At 41.6% G+C, this 19,145-nt stretch overlaps 2 protein-coding genes across 2 annotated transcripts in view; both read right to left on the minus strand.

Annotated features, from left to right (window-relative positions):
* Positions 1-13,951, minus strand: part of immt (inner membrane protein, mitochondrial (mitofilin)) — a 32,682-nt gene extending 18,731 nt beyond the window's left edge. Inside the window, exons 1-7 of the mRNA XM_061290223.1 lie at positions 13,791-13,951; positions 13,057-13,124; positions 12,800-12,989; positions 12,405-12,549; positions 1,731-1,823; positions 1,293-1,454; positions 1,041-1,174 (exon numbers count right to left, since the gene is read on the minus strand). Coding sequence (XP_061146207.1) covers positions 1,041-1,174; positions 1,293-1,454; positions 1,731-1,823; positions 12,405-12,549; positions 12,800-12,989; positions 13,057-13,124; positions 13,791-13,832 — 834 coding nt within the window. The 5' untranslated portion in view covers positions 13,833-13,951. The remainder of the gene's footprint in view (positions 1-1,040; positions 1,175-1,292; positions 1,455-1,730; positions 1,824-12,404; positions 12,550-12,799; positions 12,990-13,056; positions 13,125-13,790) is intronic.
* A 2,331-nt stretch (positions 13,952-16,282) lies between these two features.
* Positions 16,283-19,034, minus strand: LOC133163095 (uncharacterized protein K02A2.6-like). The gene is made up of 2 exons (XM_061292679.1): positions 16,356-19,034; positions 16,283-16,291 (listed from the first exon to the last, which is right to left on the minus strand). The coding sequence occupies exons 1-2, from the start codon at positions 19,032-19,034 to the stop codon at positions 16,283-16,285; spliced, it is 2,688 nt and encodes an 895-aa protein (XP_061148663.1).
* Between the last annotated feature and the right edge of the window lie 111 nt (positions 19,035-19,145).

The raw sequence follows: 19,145 nt of genomic DNA on the forward strand, positions 1-19,145 counted from the left end.
CTCTGTTAATGTTTCGAGTAAATCTACGAATCGATATGGAAGGGAAACATAGGTAAGTAGTACCAATGCGTTAGATTGAACTTTAGTCAGTTCCAATCATTTTATAGGAGATCGTTTGAGAAACGCGATTGTTTACAGAGGGCTCGTTGGTTATTGGCTAGTGGGTGCATACCGCAACCCTAGTCAACCTCAGTTTGTTGCAGTAGAGCTTCTATTTTATGCGCCTTATATATGGACAAAGTTTTAAAATGGGCCGTTCATTGAAGGTGCGCCTTATACCCCGGTGCGCCTAATAGGGCGGATAATACAGTAATTGTCTCCCATGTTGTTCTTGCAAAATAAGTTAGAGCAGTGCTTCTCAATTATTTTCTGTTACGCCCCCCCCCTAGCAAGAAGAAAACTATTCGCGCCCCCCCTCCCCACCGTGACTATCCTAACTTGTCTTGTAAGTCGTAAAATGTTGCACTGTCGCAAACGTGACAGAAGTAACAATGAGAGCGCCACTGCCCCCTGCTGTAGTAAACGCGCAATTACACTTTATTCTAGTACTGCCAAAAAAAAAGCCTGTTCCCCAGGGTCACACGCGCCCCCCCAGGAATAGCACCGCGCCCCCCAAGGGGGGCGCGCCCCACTATTTGAGAAGCACTGAGTTAGAGTGACCACCACTCTAACACTCACTTTGTGTCAAAGACGCACACGATCACAGCAACATACTCAGTGGATACCAGCAAACTTTAACTTACCGCTGTGAATGGGTATAATGTCTAGACCCCGAATGTAAGACGACCCCCTCTTTTTCAGTCTTATTTCAATGCAAAAACATCGTCTTATATTAGGGCCAATACGGTATATGAATCCACTGGCTGATGTGTGACGCGACAACCAAGGTCTTACCATAAAGTTATTTTTTTCTGTATTAATGCGATGTAGTGCTTGAAATTTTAGAGACTCAGCTAAAGCTCAGATTCTACATCCGATGCAGAGGCAATCGATGCACCCAAAATACTCAAATTCAAACCACAGTCTTATAAATAGTGTACCTCGGCTTCCATAGCTTCCTTCAGTTTTTGAGTGTGTCGCGCAATGGCCTGCAAGGCTGCCTCCTGAGCTCCAATGGCCTGCAGCGTGGCTTGCGCTGAGCTGGCCAATGAGTCGTCCAGGTTTCCTGACACAGCTAAACAACACAAGACAAACAAATGGAAGTAAAGTATTGTGTATGGTACTGTATGTTGTGCAGCCATAGCATGAAAGAGGCATGATTTAATTTGTAATTCTGTGCTCCTCTAGCTTACAGGCCAGGATTTCTTGCTCCTCTAGGTCTTGTTGAGCAAGTCGAGCTGTCACCTCTTCTACTGGACGCTCTTTGAGTGGTTCTTGTGCTACAGGCTTTATTTCAGGGGAAACTGCGGCTGTCTCTGCAGTTACATTATGGTGATGACACTCCTTGCACTCCTCTAGACAGAAACAAGCACACAATTATGGAGCCGACAGAGCGTTTGTCGAATTTTGTCAAATAAATTGCCCCCCAAAATGCGATTTATACTCCGGAGCAACTTATATGTTTTTTTTCACTTTTTTGGGCATTTTATGGCTGATGCGATTTATACTCCGGAGCGATTTATAGTCCGAAAATTACGGTACAATACAAATGTATTTATATCGCTCTAACAAAGCACCACACATATTGCAATGAGACAACCATAAAGAGAAGTAGATCTAGATGGTACTACCTTTGACCGGCATCACCTCAGTGTCGCATGGAGCAGGGACTGATGGTACTTCACTGATGGCTGAGATTATGTGAGTTGCCTCAGTTGACGCATCTGGATGGAACACAATGAAGACCACAAAATGTAGGAATGCCTGTATAAAACCTGCTACTGTATACGTATTTCGAATACAGGGGGTCCTGGGTAGTGATGGAAAATGAAGTTTTGATACTGCTTCATGAACCGTTTGTTGTATTATTTTTCTCCTCTGGATGGCATAGTTGGCTTAAAGAAAGAAGTTTTAGAAATGGAGAGTCAATGTATTTTTAGACCCATGGTTGAACATAAAGTTCTATAGAAGTCAACAAAGACAAATTTAATCTTCACTTTGCCATTACTAGTCCTCTGTTTGTAAGGGGCGTCTGCTATGGTGGAAAGTGCACTCCAATAAAAAGCACCACAGTAAGATACTACCTCTTTTCTTTCCACCTTAACCGTATCCAGCAGTAGCCACAGGAAATCATTCTCTTCCATCTCTTCATGCCCTGAGCATCTTTTGCTTTAACACCCCAGTAATCTGAGTCTTCCCTTGGATCACACATCCATGAATCCTGTTTGGTCTTCCTCTTTGCCTTCTACTTGGCAGTTCCATTTCAAGCACCCTGTGCTCAATTCCATAGTATCTAAACCTGGCCACTCAATCTTTGTCAATCTTTCCAGACTGTGCTGTGCCTCTAAGCTAATTCCTTCTATTGGGATGTTTAATGCCCGACACCCTTCGTGATGCAACCTTACGTTTTATCTCATCCGGGCTTGGTTCTGGCACTCGAAATATAACGGTGGCTTATTCTGACCAGATACATTAGTATGGCTAACAATACTAGTCCATGTACAGTAAACAAAGCATTGAAAAAAAAAAAAAAAAATTACCTAGTCTTCTGACTATAAATCGCGTTTTTTTTCCCCCCTAGTTTGGGGGGGGGGGGGGGGCGACTTATACTCAGGAGCGACTTATGTTTTTTTTTTTACAAATTTCTACTTGATCATTAACACATCACTTACTTACAAGTATAGTTGACCACTTCACATGTTATTTTTAGTATAGTTGATCACTTCACATGCTTTGATATCTTTATCTTGAACATATTGAAAACGTGAAAAATAGAGAGAAAAAATCAAATAAAGTAATTAACACTTTAAAGCGCCATATCCTCTGGACATGTCCTCTGTCACCAGGATGACATAAAGGACGGGAAATTTGATTGATGGATTTAATGATTTGGAGTGACACAAATGGTTTGACAATATTGTTATCAAAATGCGACTTATACTCCGGAGCGACTTATATATGTTTTTTTTTCACAGTTTTGGGCATTTTATGGCTGGTCCGACTTGTACTCCGGAGCGACTTATAGTCCAAAAATTACGGTACAATGATACACACTTTATTCCGTGTGGCAGAATGTATTGGGTCAATACTAGGGATACAACATCAAAATCTCACTGTACTGTACAATACCCTCACAGTACCAAAGCTACGGTATGGGATTGTTGCCGGGATGAGTCAGTCAGAGTCAGAGTCAGAGTCAGCTTTATTGTCAATTCCTTCATGCCAAGACACACAAAGAAATCGAAATTACGTTTCCTCCATCCCACGGTGACGAGACACAGTACACGAGTAACATACAAGTAAACAACGGGGGAGAGAGTTCAGGACCCCAAAAGCCTGGAGATCACAAACTTCGCAAGAGGCGAGCAGTGCTTGCATCCCACCACAGAGTCCCAGCACCATTCGTCACGGATGTAGACGCGCATTCCACCTCCTCGCGATGTTCCCCCTCGTACAATGGCCCGGTCCGCCCGATAGCACGCTAGCCGCTCCAGATGCACAGCAGTTACGCACTGTCCGGTTCGTAGATCTCAGCAGGCATGTTGATGCCCAGCGATCGAACGTTCGCCAGAAGAAAGGAAGGCACGGCCGGGCGAGCTGGGTTGGCCGCCAGCCTGGCCCGGACGCCCCCGCTCTCGCCCCTCTTCAGCCTCCTCGCACACCGCTTCCGACGCTTCAGGACGGAGCAGACCGAGCGCCTTTAATGTCCCCGCTTCAAAGTCCAGATCGCCACAAAACTCGCTTTCGCCGATGTCGAGCAGAACCAGCCCGCTGTACTTGTAGCACAACCGGTGCGACGAGACGAACACACAAAACTGTCGGACAAACCCACATTAAACGACAAAACAAAACACTGTTCGGGACAGAGAGGCTGCTGCGTGTGCACACACCGCCATCTTACTTCCGGTATTATTTAAGGTAATGGAAATAATACTATAAAAAAAATTTACCACTTAAAATATCCAGAATATTGCCAAACTAAATCTAGTGACGTGACTTCTCTATTATTTGTCTTCTCATGCTGCTGCCCTCATTTTTCGTTCTGATATCAGTGCATGCTATTTTTTAAAAGAGGTTCTGATACACGATAAAATATATAATGGCTTACTGTGCAGGTTGCTGGTGGATTACAAAGAAGATAATGACACCAGCCTAGCAACAAGAGAAATAAGATTTATGTAGCCTGCTGTAGAATGCCTTGTGGCGTGATTTTTAAGTCGTTTCACTTTTCAGACGGGCAGTGTCTGATATGCAACTGCAGAATTTGGAACCGAGGTAGCGCAATATTTACAATACCAGTGTATTCATAGTCGCTACGCACTAGCTCATTGCACGCCATCGTAATCTCATAACCGGACCCTCATTATATAAAAGTGGGGCGGGAAACAGGACTAAATGCTACTTAGAATACGACAGCATTCTTGTAATTCGGGCGCTGAGCTTTCAGATACAGTTTTACGCTAAAGCCACCCACAAACCTTCCCCTGGAATCCTATTAAAAGGAGTCGCCCAGGAAAAAGCAAGGTGGACACAGTGCAGAGTGTTTAAAAAAAGAGTGGCCAATTTGGCTCGACGTACGCAACGTGACGTTCAGCCACATCAACCCGTCACAGATCGAGGTAAACGGACCAACACCTCGGATCTCTCCTAAGAATTGCCACAACAAATTTTACTCCAGACTATGACGCACTAGCAAAAAAGGGAGACCAACAACACTGTTCCCACTGAAAATGAAGGGGAGGCTCTCAAGTTTGTTGTAAAAAAAAATGCATTTTGAAAATGATTTGTACACATAGCAGGGATTGAAACTAGCGACCATTCCCATTTTCAAACAATGCAGGATGCTCAAAGTAAAGTAAAGTAAAGTTAAAGTCCCAATGATCGTCACACATACATCTGGGTGTGGTGAAATTAGTCCTCTGCATTTAACCCATCCCCGTGTGATTTTAATCCATCCCCTGGGGGAGAGGGGAGCAGTGAGCAGCAGCGGTGCCGCGCTCGGGAATCATTTGGTGATCTAACCCCCCAATTCCAACCCTTAATGCTGAGTGCCAAGCAGGGAGGCAATGGGTCCCATTTTTATAGTCTTTGGTATGACTCGGCCGGGGTTTGAACCCACAACCTTCCAGTCTCAGGGCGGACACTCTACCACTAGTCCACTGAGCCTTGAGCTGAGCTCAAGGACATTGATGCACCACCTGTTTGCGACTAATCTTAAGGCTTTAAGGAAGTGTTTCCCGTTTCCTCACCTCTGTTTTGCCAGGTGTTTGTGAGTTAAAACTCTGCTCTGATTTTCAGATACCCCTCACCGTGTTGCCGTTTTGATTACTTTATTTGGATGTATGCTTTCACCGATTCTTCAAGATGATATGTTTGGTCAGAATGGTTGCCGTTTGATGTGATCTCATAAAATAAACATCTTTCATTAATCTGACCTGCAGGCACTGAAGTGATGGAGACTGTTATTCATAATAACAGTGTCGTATTTTATGAGAATCACTGATAGCAGTTTTTTAGTGGATTTTTTATTTTTGATTTACTGCTGTTAATAAATGCATTTGTTTTCCAAAAACTTTTTTTGAATATCCTTGCTTTACTACCTACTAAAGGCCAAAATCTTTTATGCAATGACCTTTACAGGTCGCTTATATTACTTCACGCAAACACTACGTCCATCTGCTCCTGGTTCGGCCCTCCGGTCCAAATTTTAAACCCAGTTCGGCCCGCGAGTCGAAAAGTTTGCCCACCCCTGCTCTATATCAATACTACGTCTACATCAATTACAGATGGATCATCTGTATTTATAGTAACAGACAAAAGAACATTAACCAAAATGTTAAAAAGAAGTACTACACCTACTACAGCATAGAGTCTTTATTCACTATTTACAGGCAAACTAAGACTACATTATATTTCCTAAAAAGGGAAACAGTTTTCCAAATATGTCAGATTAATTTAAGCATCGGATGATATCTTACCCTCAGAGATGTCAATGATTGCTTGGAAACAGAGGGCAAATGGATATTTACATTATAAAAACAACTCAAATATAATACCAATGTACATTTGTTTTCTTAACTGTCAGGGATCCATCTTGCGTTGGACGTTTCAAACTTTCAATCAAAATTAATAAAAGATTTACATCTCTTATTAGAATTCTAGCTATAAAACGATCATTTGTGGTGTACAGATTTGTGCTTTTTCTCTTTATCCCACACCTCAAAATGTGCGACTGGAATCTGAGGGAGGGTTTTGAAATATTTACTTCTGATGTAAGGAATACTGTCTTGTCTGGTCTCCATGTCAAGCACTATGTTGCCAGGCCTATTCAACTGCATGTTTATTAATCAGTTGTTGTTTTTCCATTTTGTCTATAATTCTTTGAATTATGTAACTTGCACCCAATATTGTTTTCAATCAGATTGTTATTAAGATATAATAGAAACACTAAGGTGGTTGCGACTGTTGGGCTATTTTGTGTGTCATGTCGGAAATTTATATTATTTAGATTATAAAAGAAATCCCATATATACTGTATATATAATATATACTGTATATATAATATATATATATATATATATATAATATATATATATAATATATAATATATATATATTATATATATATATATTATAAATATATATAATATATATATATAATATATATATATAATATAATATATATTATATATATATATAATATATATATAATATAATATATATAATATATATATATAATATAATATATATAATATAATATATATAATATAATATATATAATATATACCGTTTTTTTCTGTGTATAGTGCGCGAAATTTACCTAATTTATTGTCCTAAAATCTGGGGTGCGTATTATACATGGGTACAAAGAAAAAAAATTTTTAATTTTTTTTTTTTTAATTTTTTTTTTTTTTTTTTTAAAGAAAGTCATGGTACAACAAAACCAACAACAGGACTGACCGACAAAGTCGTGGAACGAAAAGACAGGGTGACATTACCAAAGAGTCTTTGGCAAAGACAGGAACAGAATGACAGTAACACATGCAATGATCCAACGGTGAGCGAGGGGCAGACAGGACTTAAATACAAAACACGTTACATCGATTGAGGTGACACAGGAAGAGCAGGGTGACGCAAACAGAAACTATGGCAACCTAGACACATAGCAAAACTGGGGACGAGACATGACAAATCTCCCTCGAAATAAAACTTGAAATCACCTTTCTTCTTGTTTGTTGTCAATCGCGCATCGCATTCAGCCATCCTGGCCAACACACTTAGTCAGTAAAATACATAATTGACGACACATCGTTTGATGCGATGGTGCAATCCTTGAGGGTGTGTTATTGTCAAATATTGTTTGTTTTTAATCTCCATCGCGGACCGGACGTCATACGGAGGCCGCCATTACAGATGCGCAGAACAGATGCGCAAGACACGTCAGCTATATTAAGAGCGAGAGTTGTTTTCTTCCTATTAGTTTCAATTCACAGTTTAATTAGCAGTTTCAATCAGCAAATAACAAAATGCGTATTACAGGTAAAATTTTATTTCACAACACTTTGCCTTGTTCCTTTGGTCTCTGCTGTTCATCCTAAAACACAAAGGCGCTCTTTAAGCAATGCGACAGTGAGCGCCCGGCGCGCTGCGGTTGCGCGACCGCACCAAATTAAGCTCCCTGCGCAGTGCGCACTGAGGTCCACTTAAATTTTAGAAAGTACATCAGGACTTTAAAAATATCTTCTAAATTTCAGCGACGGCTCTGTCACAATAATGCTACCAGCGCGGTGCAGTTGGGCGGTCGGCGGCGTGCTACGGTTGAGAGTTCTCTCTTGCACTCTCTCTCTCGCTCTCTCTCGCTCTCTCTCGCACACACGCGCACACACGCACACGCGCACACACGCAAACCGGATATCATACGGAGGCCGCCATTACAGATGCGCAGATCGGATGCGCAAGACACATCAGCTATATAAAGAGTGAGAGTTCAGTTCTCTACCTAAATCCGTATTACAGGTAATATTTTATTTCACAACACTTTGCCTTGTTCCTTTCGTCTCTGCTGTTCACTTCAAACACGCTCCATGCGACCGCAATGCTCTCGTATCAGACGCTTGCTCGATCACCTGCTCGTTTGCTGTCCCGTGCGCGCACGGAGCGCGGTGGTGCGTTTACGGGCAGTCGGAGAAATCAACGCCAACAAAAAAAATTACATCCAGCCTAGTTAAGACCATACCAAAGACTATAAAAATGGGACCCATTGCCTCCCTGCGTGTGTGACGATCATTGGGACTTAAAAAAAAAAAAAAAAAAAAAAAAATTAAATTTTTTATTAAAAAAAATTCATAAAAATTGGGTGCGTATTATACATGGGTACAAGCTTTTTTCCAGCATCAGCACGCCATTTTTAGGGGTGCGTACTATACATGGGGGCGCACTATACACGGAAAAAAACGGTATATATATATATATATATATATATATATATATATATATATATATATATATATATATATATATATATATATATATATATAGTGTCTTGTGAAAGTATTCGGCCCCCTTGAACCTTTTAACATTTTGCCACATTTCAGGCTTCAAACAAAGATATAAAATGTTAATTCTTTGTCAAGAATCAACAAGTGGGACACAATCATGAAGTGGAACGAAATTTAAAAAACTGAAAAGTGGGGCGTGCAATATTATTCGACCCTTTACTTTCAGTGCAGCAAACTCACTCCAGAAGTTCAGTGAGGATTTTTGAATGATCCAATTTTGTCCTAAATGACTGATGATGATAAATAGAATGCACCTGTCTGTAATCAAGTCTCCGTATAAATGCACCTGCTCTTTGATAGTCTCAGGGTTCTGTTTAAAGCGCAGAGAGAACCATGAAGACAAAGGAACACACCAGGCAGGTCCGAGATACTGTTGTGGAGAAGTTTAAAGCCGGATTTGGATACAAAAAGATTTCCCAAGCTTCAAACATCTCGAGGAGCACTGTGCAAGCAATTATATTGAAATGGAAGGAGTATCAGACCACTGCAAATCTACCAAGACCCAGCCGTCCCTCCAAACTTTCATCTCAAACAAGGAGTGATCGGAAATGCAGCCAAGAGGCCCATGGTCACTCAGGATGAACTGCAGATAACTACAGCTAAGGTGGGAGAGTCTGTTCATAGGACAACAATCAGTCGTGCACTGCACAAATCTGGCCTTTATGGAAGAGTGGCAAGAAGAAAGCCATTTCTCAAAGATATCCATAAAAAGTCTCGTTTAAAGTTTGCCACAAGCCACCTGGGAGACACACCAAACGTGGAAGAAGGTGCTCTGGTCAGATGAAACCAAAATCGAACTTTTTGGCCACAATGCAAAACGATATGTTTGGCGTAAAAGCAACACAGCTCATCACCCTGAACACACCATCCCCACTGTCAAACATGGTGGTGGCAGCATCATGGTTTGGGCCTGCTTTTCTTCAGCAGGGACAGGGAAGATGGCTAAAATTGATGGGAAGATGGATGGAGCCAAATACAGGACCATTCTGGAAGAAAACCTCTTGGAGTCTGCAAAAGACCTGAGACTAGGACGGAGATTTATCTTCCAACAGGACAATGATCCAAAACATAAAGCCAAATCTAAAATGGAATGGTTCACAAATAGACGTATCCAGGTGTTAGAATGGCCAAGTCAAAGTCCAGACCTGAATCCAATCGAGAATCTGTGGAAAGAGCTGAAGACTGCTGTTCACAAACGCTCTCCATCCAACCTCACTGAGCTCGAGTTGTTTTGCAAGGAAGAATGGGCAAGAATTCCAGTCTCTCGATGTGCAAAACTCATAGAGACATACCCCAAGCGACTTGCAGCTGTAATTGCAGCAAAAGGTGGCGCTACAAAGTATTAGCGCAAGGGGGCCGAATAATATTGCACGCCCCACTTTTCAGTTTTTTATTTGTTAAAAAAGTTTTAATTATCCAATAAATTTTGTTCCACTTCACGATTGTGTCCCACTTGTTGATTCTTCACACAAAATAAAACTTTTATATCTTTATGTTTGAAGCCTGAAATGTCGCAAAATGTAGAAAGGTTCAAGGAGGCCGAATACTTTCTCAAGGCACTGTATATATATATATATATATATATATATATATATATATACACACACACACACACACACAGGTGTGTATACATGCAAAATACAATACAATATATATATGCAAAATACGTCCCGTGCATAATACGCACCCTAAAAATGGCATGTCGATGCTGGAAAAAAGCCTGTACCCATGTATAATACGCACCCAAATTTTGACTCTTACTTAAGCCTAAACGTAAAATTATTTCAGAAAAAATATCTTTGGGAACAACCGGATGTTATTCTGCCGGTCAGTATCACCGCGCATGCGCTAGCAAACTCGATAGCGAAGAAATGTTTCGGATTTGTGTAGGGTACATTGTGACAGCAAACGAGCAGGTGATCGAGCAAGCGTCGGATACGGGAACATTGTGTTTGTATGGAGCGTGTTTGAAGTTTCTTCTCCAGCAGAGAAGAAAGGAACAAGGCAAAGTGTTGTGAAATAAAATATTACCTGTAATACGCATTTAGGTAGAGAACTGAACTCTCGCTCTTTATATAGCTGACGTGTCTCGCGCATCCATTCTGCGCATCTGTAATGGCGGCCTCCGTATAATATCCGGTTTGCGATGGAGATTAAAAAAAGAAACAATATTTGACAATAACACACCATCAAGGATTGCACCATCGCATCAAACGATGGGTCGTCAATTATGAATTTTTTTTTGTTTTAGGATGAACAGCAGAGACCAAAGGAACAAGGCAAAGTGTTGTGAAATAAAATATTCCCTGTAATACGCATTTTGTTATTTGCTGATTGAAACTGCTAATTAAACTGTGAATTGAAACTAATAGGTAGAGAACTGAACTCTCGCTCTTTATATAGCTGACGTGTCTTGCGCATCAGTTCTGCGCATACTGTCATGGCGGCCTCCGTATGATATCCGGTCTGCGATGGAGATTAAAAAAAACAAACAATATTTGACAATAACACACCATCAAGGATTGCACCATCGCATCAAACGATGGGTCGTCAATTATGAATTTTACTGACTAAGTGTGTTGGGCAGGATGGCTGAATGCAATGCGCGATTGACAACAAACAAGAAGAAAGGTGTGATCTCAAGTTTTATTGCGAGGGAGATTTTCTTCAAAAATTCTTGTACCCATGTATAATGCGCACCCCAGATTTTAGGACAATAAATTACCGTTTTTTTCCATGTATAGTGCGCCCCCATGTATAATACGCACCCTAAAAATGGCATGCTGATGCTGGAAAAAAGCTTGTACCCATGTATAATACGCACCCAATTCTTATGAATTTTTTTTTTTTTTTTTTTTTAAGTCCCAATGATCGTCACACACACAGGGAGGCAATGGGTCCCATTTTTATAGTCTTTGGTATGGTCTTAACTAGGCTGGATGTAATTTTTTTTGTTGGCGTTGACTTGCCCCTCGTCGTGACTCGGAGCCGCCTTGTTCCTTTCTTCTCTGCTGTTCACTTCAAACACGCTCCATGCGACCGCAATGCTCTCGTATCAGACAAGGCTTGCTCGATCACCTGCTCGTTTGCTGTCTGTCACAATGTACCCTACACAAATCCGAAACATTTGTTGCGGCTCCGAGTCACGACGAGGGGCAAGTTTTGGTTTCCAAGGGTGTTTTTATTCCTCTTCAACGTCTCTCCCATACAGAGCCGCCTCTTTCCCGTGTGCGCACGGAGCGCGGTGGTGCGTTTACGGGCAGTCGGAGAAATCAACGCCAACAAAAAAAATTACATCCAGCCTAGTTAAGACCATACCAAAGACTATAAAAATGGGACCCATTGCCTCCCTGCGTGTGTGACGATCATTGGGACTTAAAAAAAAAAAAAAAAAAAAAATCTTTTTAAATTTAAATTTTTTTTGTACCCATGTATAATGCGCACCCTAGATTTTAGGACAATAAATGAGTTAAATTTTGCGCACTATACACGGAAAAAAACGGTAGTTAGATTTTGCGCGCTAAAAAAACTAAAGGAAATAAATAAAAATAAAAATTCGGGTGCGTATTATACATGGGTACAGGCTTTTTTCCAGCATTGACAAGCCATTTTTAGGGTGCGTATTATACATGGGGGCGCATTATACATGGAAAAAACGGTAATAAAAACACCAACAACTACCACCTTCAAATCACAATGGATTATGTACACTTTGAATTGTGCTTCCGGGGATTAATTACTGTCTTACCCTCAAGGCTTTGTGCGGGCTGTGCCGGGAGTAGTTTAGCCACTTCTGTGGGGCTCTCTGCAGACTCCTTCACTTTTTTATCTTTCTTGGCTTTAGTCACCTTCATTGTTTTTTCCAACATTGAGGGAGGTTGGACCAACTCAGTCTACATAACAGAAAGTGATGCCAATTAAGAATTTGTAAATGTCAGGATGATACATAATAACACCATAGTATGAGATCCAATATTAAAAATCGCATCAACAATTCCGTCTTTACATAGATGTTAAGATTTTGAGTATTCCTGTCAACTTTGGGTGGTAGCCAATCAATTAACTTACAATAATCTAATTTCCCAAGATGTTCTGATTTATTTAAAAACATCTTCAACACATTTTTGGGGAATATGACCTGACCTGCTTTTTAGCAGAAAGACCAACTTCTCGGGGAGCAGGTCCCAATGCCAACTCCAGCAGCTGATCTGAATAAGGAACATTTTTCTCCACAGTTTCTCTGAACTTGTGGTCCCATTTGGCATAGAGTATCGTTCCTCCAATGCCACCGCCGACTGTCATCAAGCCAGCAGTGACCACTTTGACAGCGCCACTGATGGGTGGGAAAAATGAGAATTGCATTTCTTGCTCCACACTGCATTTGCATTTGCGTGTATTACCTGCTTTCCCCAGCTGTGTAGTGTCTGCACGGCTGCAGACTGTTTCGTGGAGTTCGCCCATAGGTTTTCTAAGAAGCAAAAGTAAATTATCTTAATCTGCTTTTAAGGCGTGTGTAGTTTTTGTAGCTTGAGAAGATGCACAGAACACTTAGGGTGGAGGAAGACTGATTAGATCCCCAAAGTGGGACTGGTGTCAAACTCGAGGTCTGGTCCAACTTTTTGAAACACGTTATGTAATATAAGTCCTTGTTTTGTATTCCTGATCCTTGTTGAACGGGGATTGTTAATTTTTTCTTCACTTTTGACAGAAACGTTGTTTTTTTCCACCAAACAGTTCTTAGGAAAAACGGAACAATAATACGTTGTATTTTTACATATCTACGTGCACAACTCCCCGTGAACTGTGATTTCAAATGAACTGATCACAAACTATGACAAACTACAGTTACAATATTGTCTATAATATCCTGGTTACAGTAGTTTAATATAGTGTAGTTTTCAGTCATAACTGTGTGCGTACGTGTGTGAGGGGAGCCCAGAATAAGCAAGTATAACTCACGTGCACAACCTCTGCTGTTTTTTTACGTTTAAAATATAGATTGAGATAAATCCGCAAGTTCGGTTGTGGGTCACTGAATGACAACTCCCCTAACTAGCATGCTAATGCTACTCGTGGAATTTGTGTAACGTCTTGTGGTGGAAAAGCAGCAACTGTAGCAGTGTCGAAGTCTTACCCGGAGTGTAGAATTCGCACCTCTGACACAAGCCCTTAGCATGGTCAACACCCTTTTGTCCTTAAACCAAACCGATTTGAATCTGCACCGAAGCCGTGACTCTTTCCCCTTGCCCTCTGCTAAGTTCTTCTAGAGGAGAAAATAATGTATTTGCCGAGGGAAAAAAATATCAGCGCCACCACCTGGATGGAGAACAGTTGATACCCCTCCCTCCCCAAGTTCGCAAAAAAAATTAACGGATCTATCTTAAATCCAATCAAAGCAATGATTAGTAAATTATCTAGTCCCTTCTAAAAGAAAATATAGGAATAAAAACATTGCTTTGTTGTGGATGTTTTTCAATGCTTGTAAAAAAAGCCCTGCAATCTTAGTACCATTTGTTTTGTTTGTGTCATTGTTTTTCACGTACCATTCGTATTTTTCCACTTCCGGTTATTTTTTATAGCAAATTACTAGGGATGTAAATCGCGGGTTTTTCCCGCGATACGATATCATATCGATACAAAGACACACAATACGATATTTGCCGATATCTCAAAGCCTGCTGTGATTCATTCACGATACATCACGATATAGTGCTCTACGATCGATTTTTTTTTTAAATAAAAAATATAGAACAATATCCTGGTTTATAACAATTCATACGCAAAATCAACAAGGTACTGCAAACTCTTTATTTAAGAAATTATAAGTATTGTAGTATACAAAGTGCTTATTTTAACACTGAACTTTGATGTCGTGTTTTTTCTTTAAATGTGCGGCGAGATTTGTGCTCCCTGAATATTTGATCACCGCATGGCAGGATTTACAAACTGCACGTGTCTTGTCCGTTGAGCCATCTTTTCTTTGGAATCCAAAGTGCTTCCAAACGAATGACTTGAAGCCTAAAGGGTAAAGGGAAATGTACTTTCGGCAGTTTGCAAACACATTTGATTAAGGCTGCGTTAGACACATATAATCATATCAATATAATTTTTAGTAGTAGTGTGGTCGCTTAATAAGTGGAAAGGAATGTGCAGACTGTTCTATTGTTTAATAGGTACATAGAAACCCTTAAGGCAGAGACGGGACAGATGCTCGTTCAAGTCAAGACGGAACATACTTTATTCTCCTTCCCCCCAGCAACATACAACCCTCACAACGGTTCCTACCCCCCCCTATTACTACATCGCCCTTTCTCAATGGGAAATAATCTTTGTGTAGAAAATTAGTACAACAGATTATTTCCTCAACAACTAGCTGAAAAAGGTGAAATGTTCTACAACTCAATACCATGCCAATATATGAACCCAGTGGCAACAACTTAACTATTAAATAATTGGTATTACCAAATCTGACAGCCCAGACCCTGAAGTTGAACATGTGAACTCAAGTAACATAGTCTTTAAGGTACTCTGGGGTCTTCCTGACGCAAGAAGGATAGCGTCTCTCAGATTCTGGTGAACCAGAGAGTACAACAGGAGAGACCGGTCCTTTCAGAGTCTCTGTAGGGTTGCTTTCCCCCATATCAGGGTCAGTGATGTGTGGTTCTGGAGCCACAGGTGTGCGTGAGAGATGATACCTGTTTCTCCGGAGATTTCCCCCAGATGTTTCTACGATGTAGGACCTTGGTGTGTTCGCTATGGACACTACAGTACCTCTCTGTAGCATGTCCTTGACCCACACATGGTCTCCAGGTTGTAAGGCAGGCAATGTGCGAGCTCTATGTCGTTTGTCAAAATTCAGTTTTTGTTTTTGTCTGTAGCTCTGCTCCTTCCTCTTCACCTTTTCCAAATCTGCTCCTTTTGGATCGAGCTGAGAGGGAATGACCGAAACAGTAGTACGTATTTTACGCCCCATTAGCAGTTCAGTTGGACTACAACCATTTGCTAAAGGTGCGGCACGGTAAGCCATTAAAGCTAAGTAGGGATCACTGGATTTTTTTAGTAGACTTTTGACAGTCCTTATTGCCCGCTCCACCTCCCCATTACTCTGTGGGAAATGTGGACTGGATGTGACATGTGAAAACCCCCACATCCGTGCAAACCTATTGAACTCTTCAGATGCAAATTGCGGACCATTATCTGAGCATACAACCTCAGGTATACCATGTCGAGCAAAAATAGATTTACAGTGGGTAATTACAGCGTCTGAAGTTGTACACGAAAGCTTGGCTACCTCACAAAACCTTGAAAAGTAATCTACAACCGCAAGATACTGGTTTTTACCGAACTGAAACAAATCTACCCCTACTGTACACCATGGTCTTGAAGGAAACTCAGTTCCTAACATTGTCTCTCTGTTGTTAACTCGCTCACGGGCACATGTGTCACACTTCTCAATGAGTTGCTTTAAATCTTTGCTAAAACCTGGCCACCACACAGATTGTTTAGCACGTTCTCTGCACTTAGTAATTCCTAAGTGACCTTCGTGAAGTTTGTTTAGCATGTCATCACTGAGTGTTTTTGGAATGACCAGCCTACAGCCTAATAACAACAACCCATTCTGAACAGTCAGTTCACCTGCAAAAGGGAAATATGGCATAAAAGCCTTTTCAATCGAAAACTTGTCTGGCCAACCACTTACACAGAACTGCTTAAGCTGCTGCAAAATGTCATCTTTGTCCTGATGAGACTGAATCTCTTTAAGTCTCTTCTCAGTTGCAGGGAGGCTGTCCACTACGGTGTCGGCGTAGAGGTTGATCTCTTCCTCACGTAGTCTTTCCTCCGAAGACGTCACCGGTGCTCTTGATAGAACATCAGCTGTTGCGGCCACATGGGATATGGTGAATGAAAATCTCATGAGACGCATTTTCAGGCGTTGTATACGTGGAGGTAGTTCGTCCAGATTTCTCGCGCCCAGTAGAGGGACTAGAGGTTTGTGGTCAGTTTGAATGTGAAAGTCCTTTCCAATCAAAAACTCTGCAAACCTCTCACATGCCCACGTTGTGGCTAGCGCTTCCTTCTTAATTTGCGCGTAGCGCTGCTCCGTGGTGCTCAATGCGCGTGATGCATATGCCACTGGTTTCCAGTCCATAGTGCTCGTTTTCTGTAACAATACAGCACCCAGTCCATAAGAAGATGAATCTGCTGAGACTAGCGTATCAGCTGAAGGATCATACAATGCCAGCCCAGGAGGTGTTGTCAAGTCTATTTTTATGCTTTCAAAAGCCTGAATCTGTTGAGGTACCCATGACCACATGTTCGTTTTTCTTAACAGATCTCTGAGTGGACGTGTCTTTTCTGCTAAGTGTGGCAAAAACTTTCTCAGGTGATTTGCCATTCCCGGAAATCTTCTCACCTCGGAAATGTTGGTTGGTTCCTTCATGGCTTTTACTGCATTTAATTTCTCTGGGTCGGGGCTAACTCCAGTTGCCTGAATGATCTGACCCAGGAACTTGATTTTAGTCTTTGAAAATTCACACTTATCATTAAGTGTCACGCCCGCGTCCCGTAGACATGTGAGAGCTTCCCTTAGTCTTTTGTCGTGCTCTTTCTGATCCACTCCCCAGATGAGGACGTCATCCATCTGACACACTACTCCCTCCAGGCCTTCCAGGATTTGCTGCATGCATTTCTGAAAGTGTTCTGGTGCTGAAGATAGTCCAAAGCACAGTCGATTGTAGCAATAGCGACCGAAAGGAGTGATAAAGGTTGTGAGCAGTGATGAGTCTTTTGAAAGAGGAATCTGCCAGAAACCTGCATTGGCATCTAGTTTTGAAAATACCTTGGCACCTGAAAGCTGTCCAAGCATGTTTTCAACTGAAGGTAGCTGGTGCCTTTCTCTCAAAACAGACTTATTTAGTTGAGTGAGGTCTGAACATATTCTCACTCGTCCACGTGCGGGCTTGGGAACCACCACCATAGGTGCACACCATTCTGTAGGCTGCTCCACCTTGGAGATGACTCCTTGTTGCTCCATACGAGAAAGTTCCTCTTTAACCTTTGGCAGTAAAGGGATAGAAATGCGTTGTGGAGTTGAGACGGAGAATGGTTGTGCTTCCGGTTTAAGTACAATATGGTATTCTCCTTTCATAATTCCAAGCCCTGTGAATAGCTCCAGAAATTCCTGCTTGATTGTCTCTTTATTGTCCAAAGTAGCTGTATCAAGCCTAGCCACTAGCTGTAATGCAGTGGCTGCTTGTCTGCTCAGTAAAGCTGTACTTAGTCCTTCAACCACATAAATGTCCTCCATTATGCTTTTGTCTTTTCTTTTGAGAGTCGCCGAAAACTTGCCTTTAACCTTTAACTGCGACCTGCCTGGCCCCATCAGCACTTTTCTGGTTTGCTTTAGTTCATTGAATTGTCCTTTTACATACATGCCAGCTGGAACTGCTGTCACATCCGCGCCTGTGTCAATTTTAAACACAGCGTTAGACTTGTCCATTTCTATTTCTGTCATCCACGGATCTGAAGATTCACAAGCCACTGAACCCAAAAATGAAATATCCTCTGAAGAAAAATCCTCTGATCTTTCTAGATTGACCTCATACATTTTCTTGGAGCTGCACATTCTAGCAAAATGTCCCTTCTTTTTGCAATTATTGCATGAGGCATCCTTAGGGCATTGCTGATAAGCGTGACCTTTTGTGTCTCCACATCTTGTGCATGGTTTGGCTTTGGTGGAAAATCCTGGTTTCAGCTGCATTTTGTTTTGTTTGGGTCTGGCGCCCCCTTGTGGTTTGATGCGTACACTATCAAGTTGAGTATTAACGACGTCTCCCTTGAAGTTTGTTTTCAGCATTTCTTGTTGTTTCTTGACCATTTCACTCTGTTTAGCCTTTGTAACTGCTTTTTCTAATGTAAGCTCTGGATCCAGTTGCAACAGTTCTGACAAACGCTTGTCTCGAAGTCCAACTACAAGTCTATCTCTGACCATCTCATCGTGTAGTTGTCCATATCCACAGTGTTCAGCTAAACAATGAAGCGCGGTGATAAAGCTGTCTGCCGACTCGCCCATCTCTTGCTGCCGCTGATTAAACTTAGCTCTTTCAAAAATTATATTTCTCCGAGCTACAAAGTGAGCATCCAGTCTCTGCGTGACTCTGTAGTACTCACTCATTTGTTCTGAGGTGAGGTGTAGGGAAACCAAAATGTCCTCCGCCTCTTCTCCCATACTGTAGATTAGTGCATTCACTTGGTTCTCCTCCGTTTGAGTTTCCAAACCTGATGCGATGTGAAACCTCTCAAAGCGTTTTATCCATTTGGGCCAGTCTTCTGCCTTGAACGTGAATTTTTCCGGTGGCATTACTTGATATTGCGCCATCTTTTCGAGCGTCGTTGTTTTCTTCCTCGTCTCCCTTAGCGTTAGCTCCTGCCTAGCCGTGCTAGCGGACTGAAGTTACTTTTTCCACTTTCAACGTCCTGTCTTGCTTGG

The sequence above is a fragment of the Syngnathus typhle genome, linkage group LG1 (genome assembly GCF_033458585.1).
Source record: "Syngnathus typhle isolate RoL2023-S1 ecotype Sweden linkage group LG1, RoL_Styp_1.0, whole genome shotgun sequence".
NCBI classification, from domain to species: Eukaryota; Metazoa; Chordata; class Actinopteri; order Syngnathiformes; family Syngnathidae; genus Syngnathus; species Syngnathus typhle.

Bases quoted from the DNA above. Each gene is read 5' to 3' on its own strand.
- LOC133163095 (XM_061292679.1), bottom strand. From the start codon at position 19,034: ATGGCGCAATATCAAGTAATGCCACCGGAAAAATTCACGTTCAAGGCA.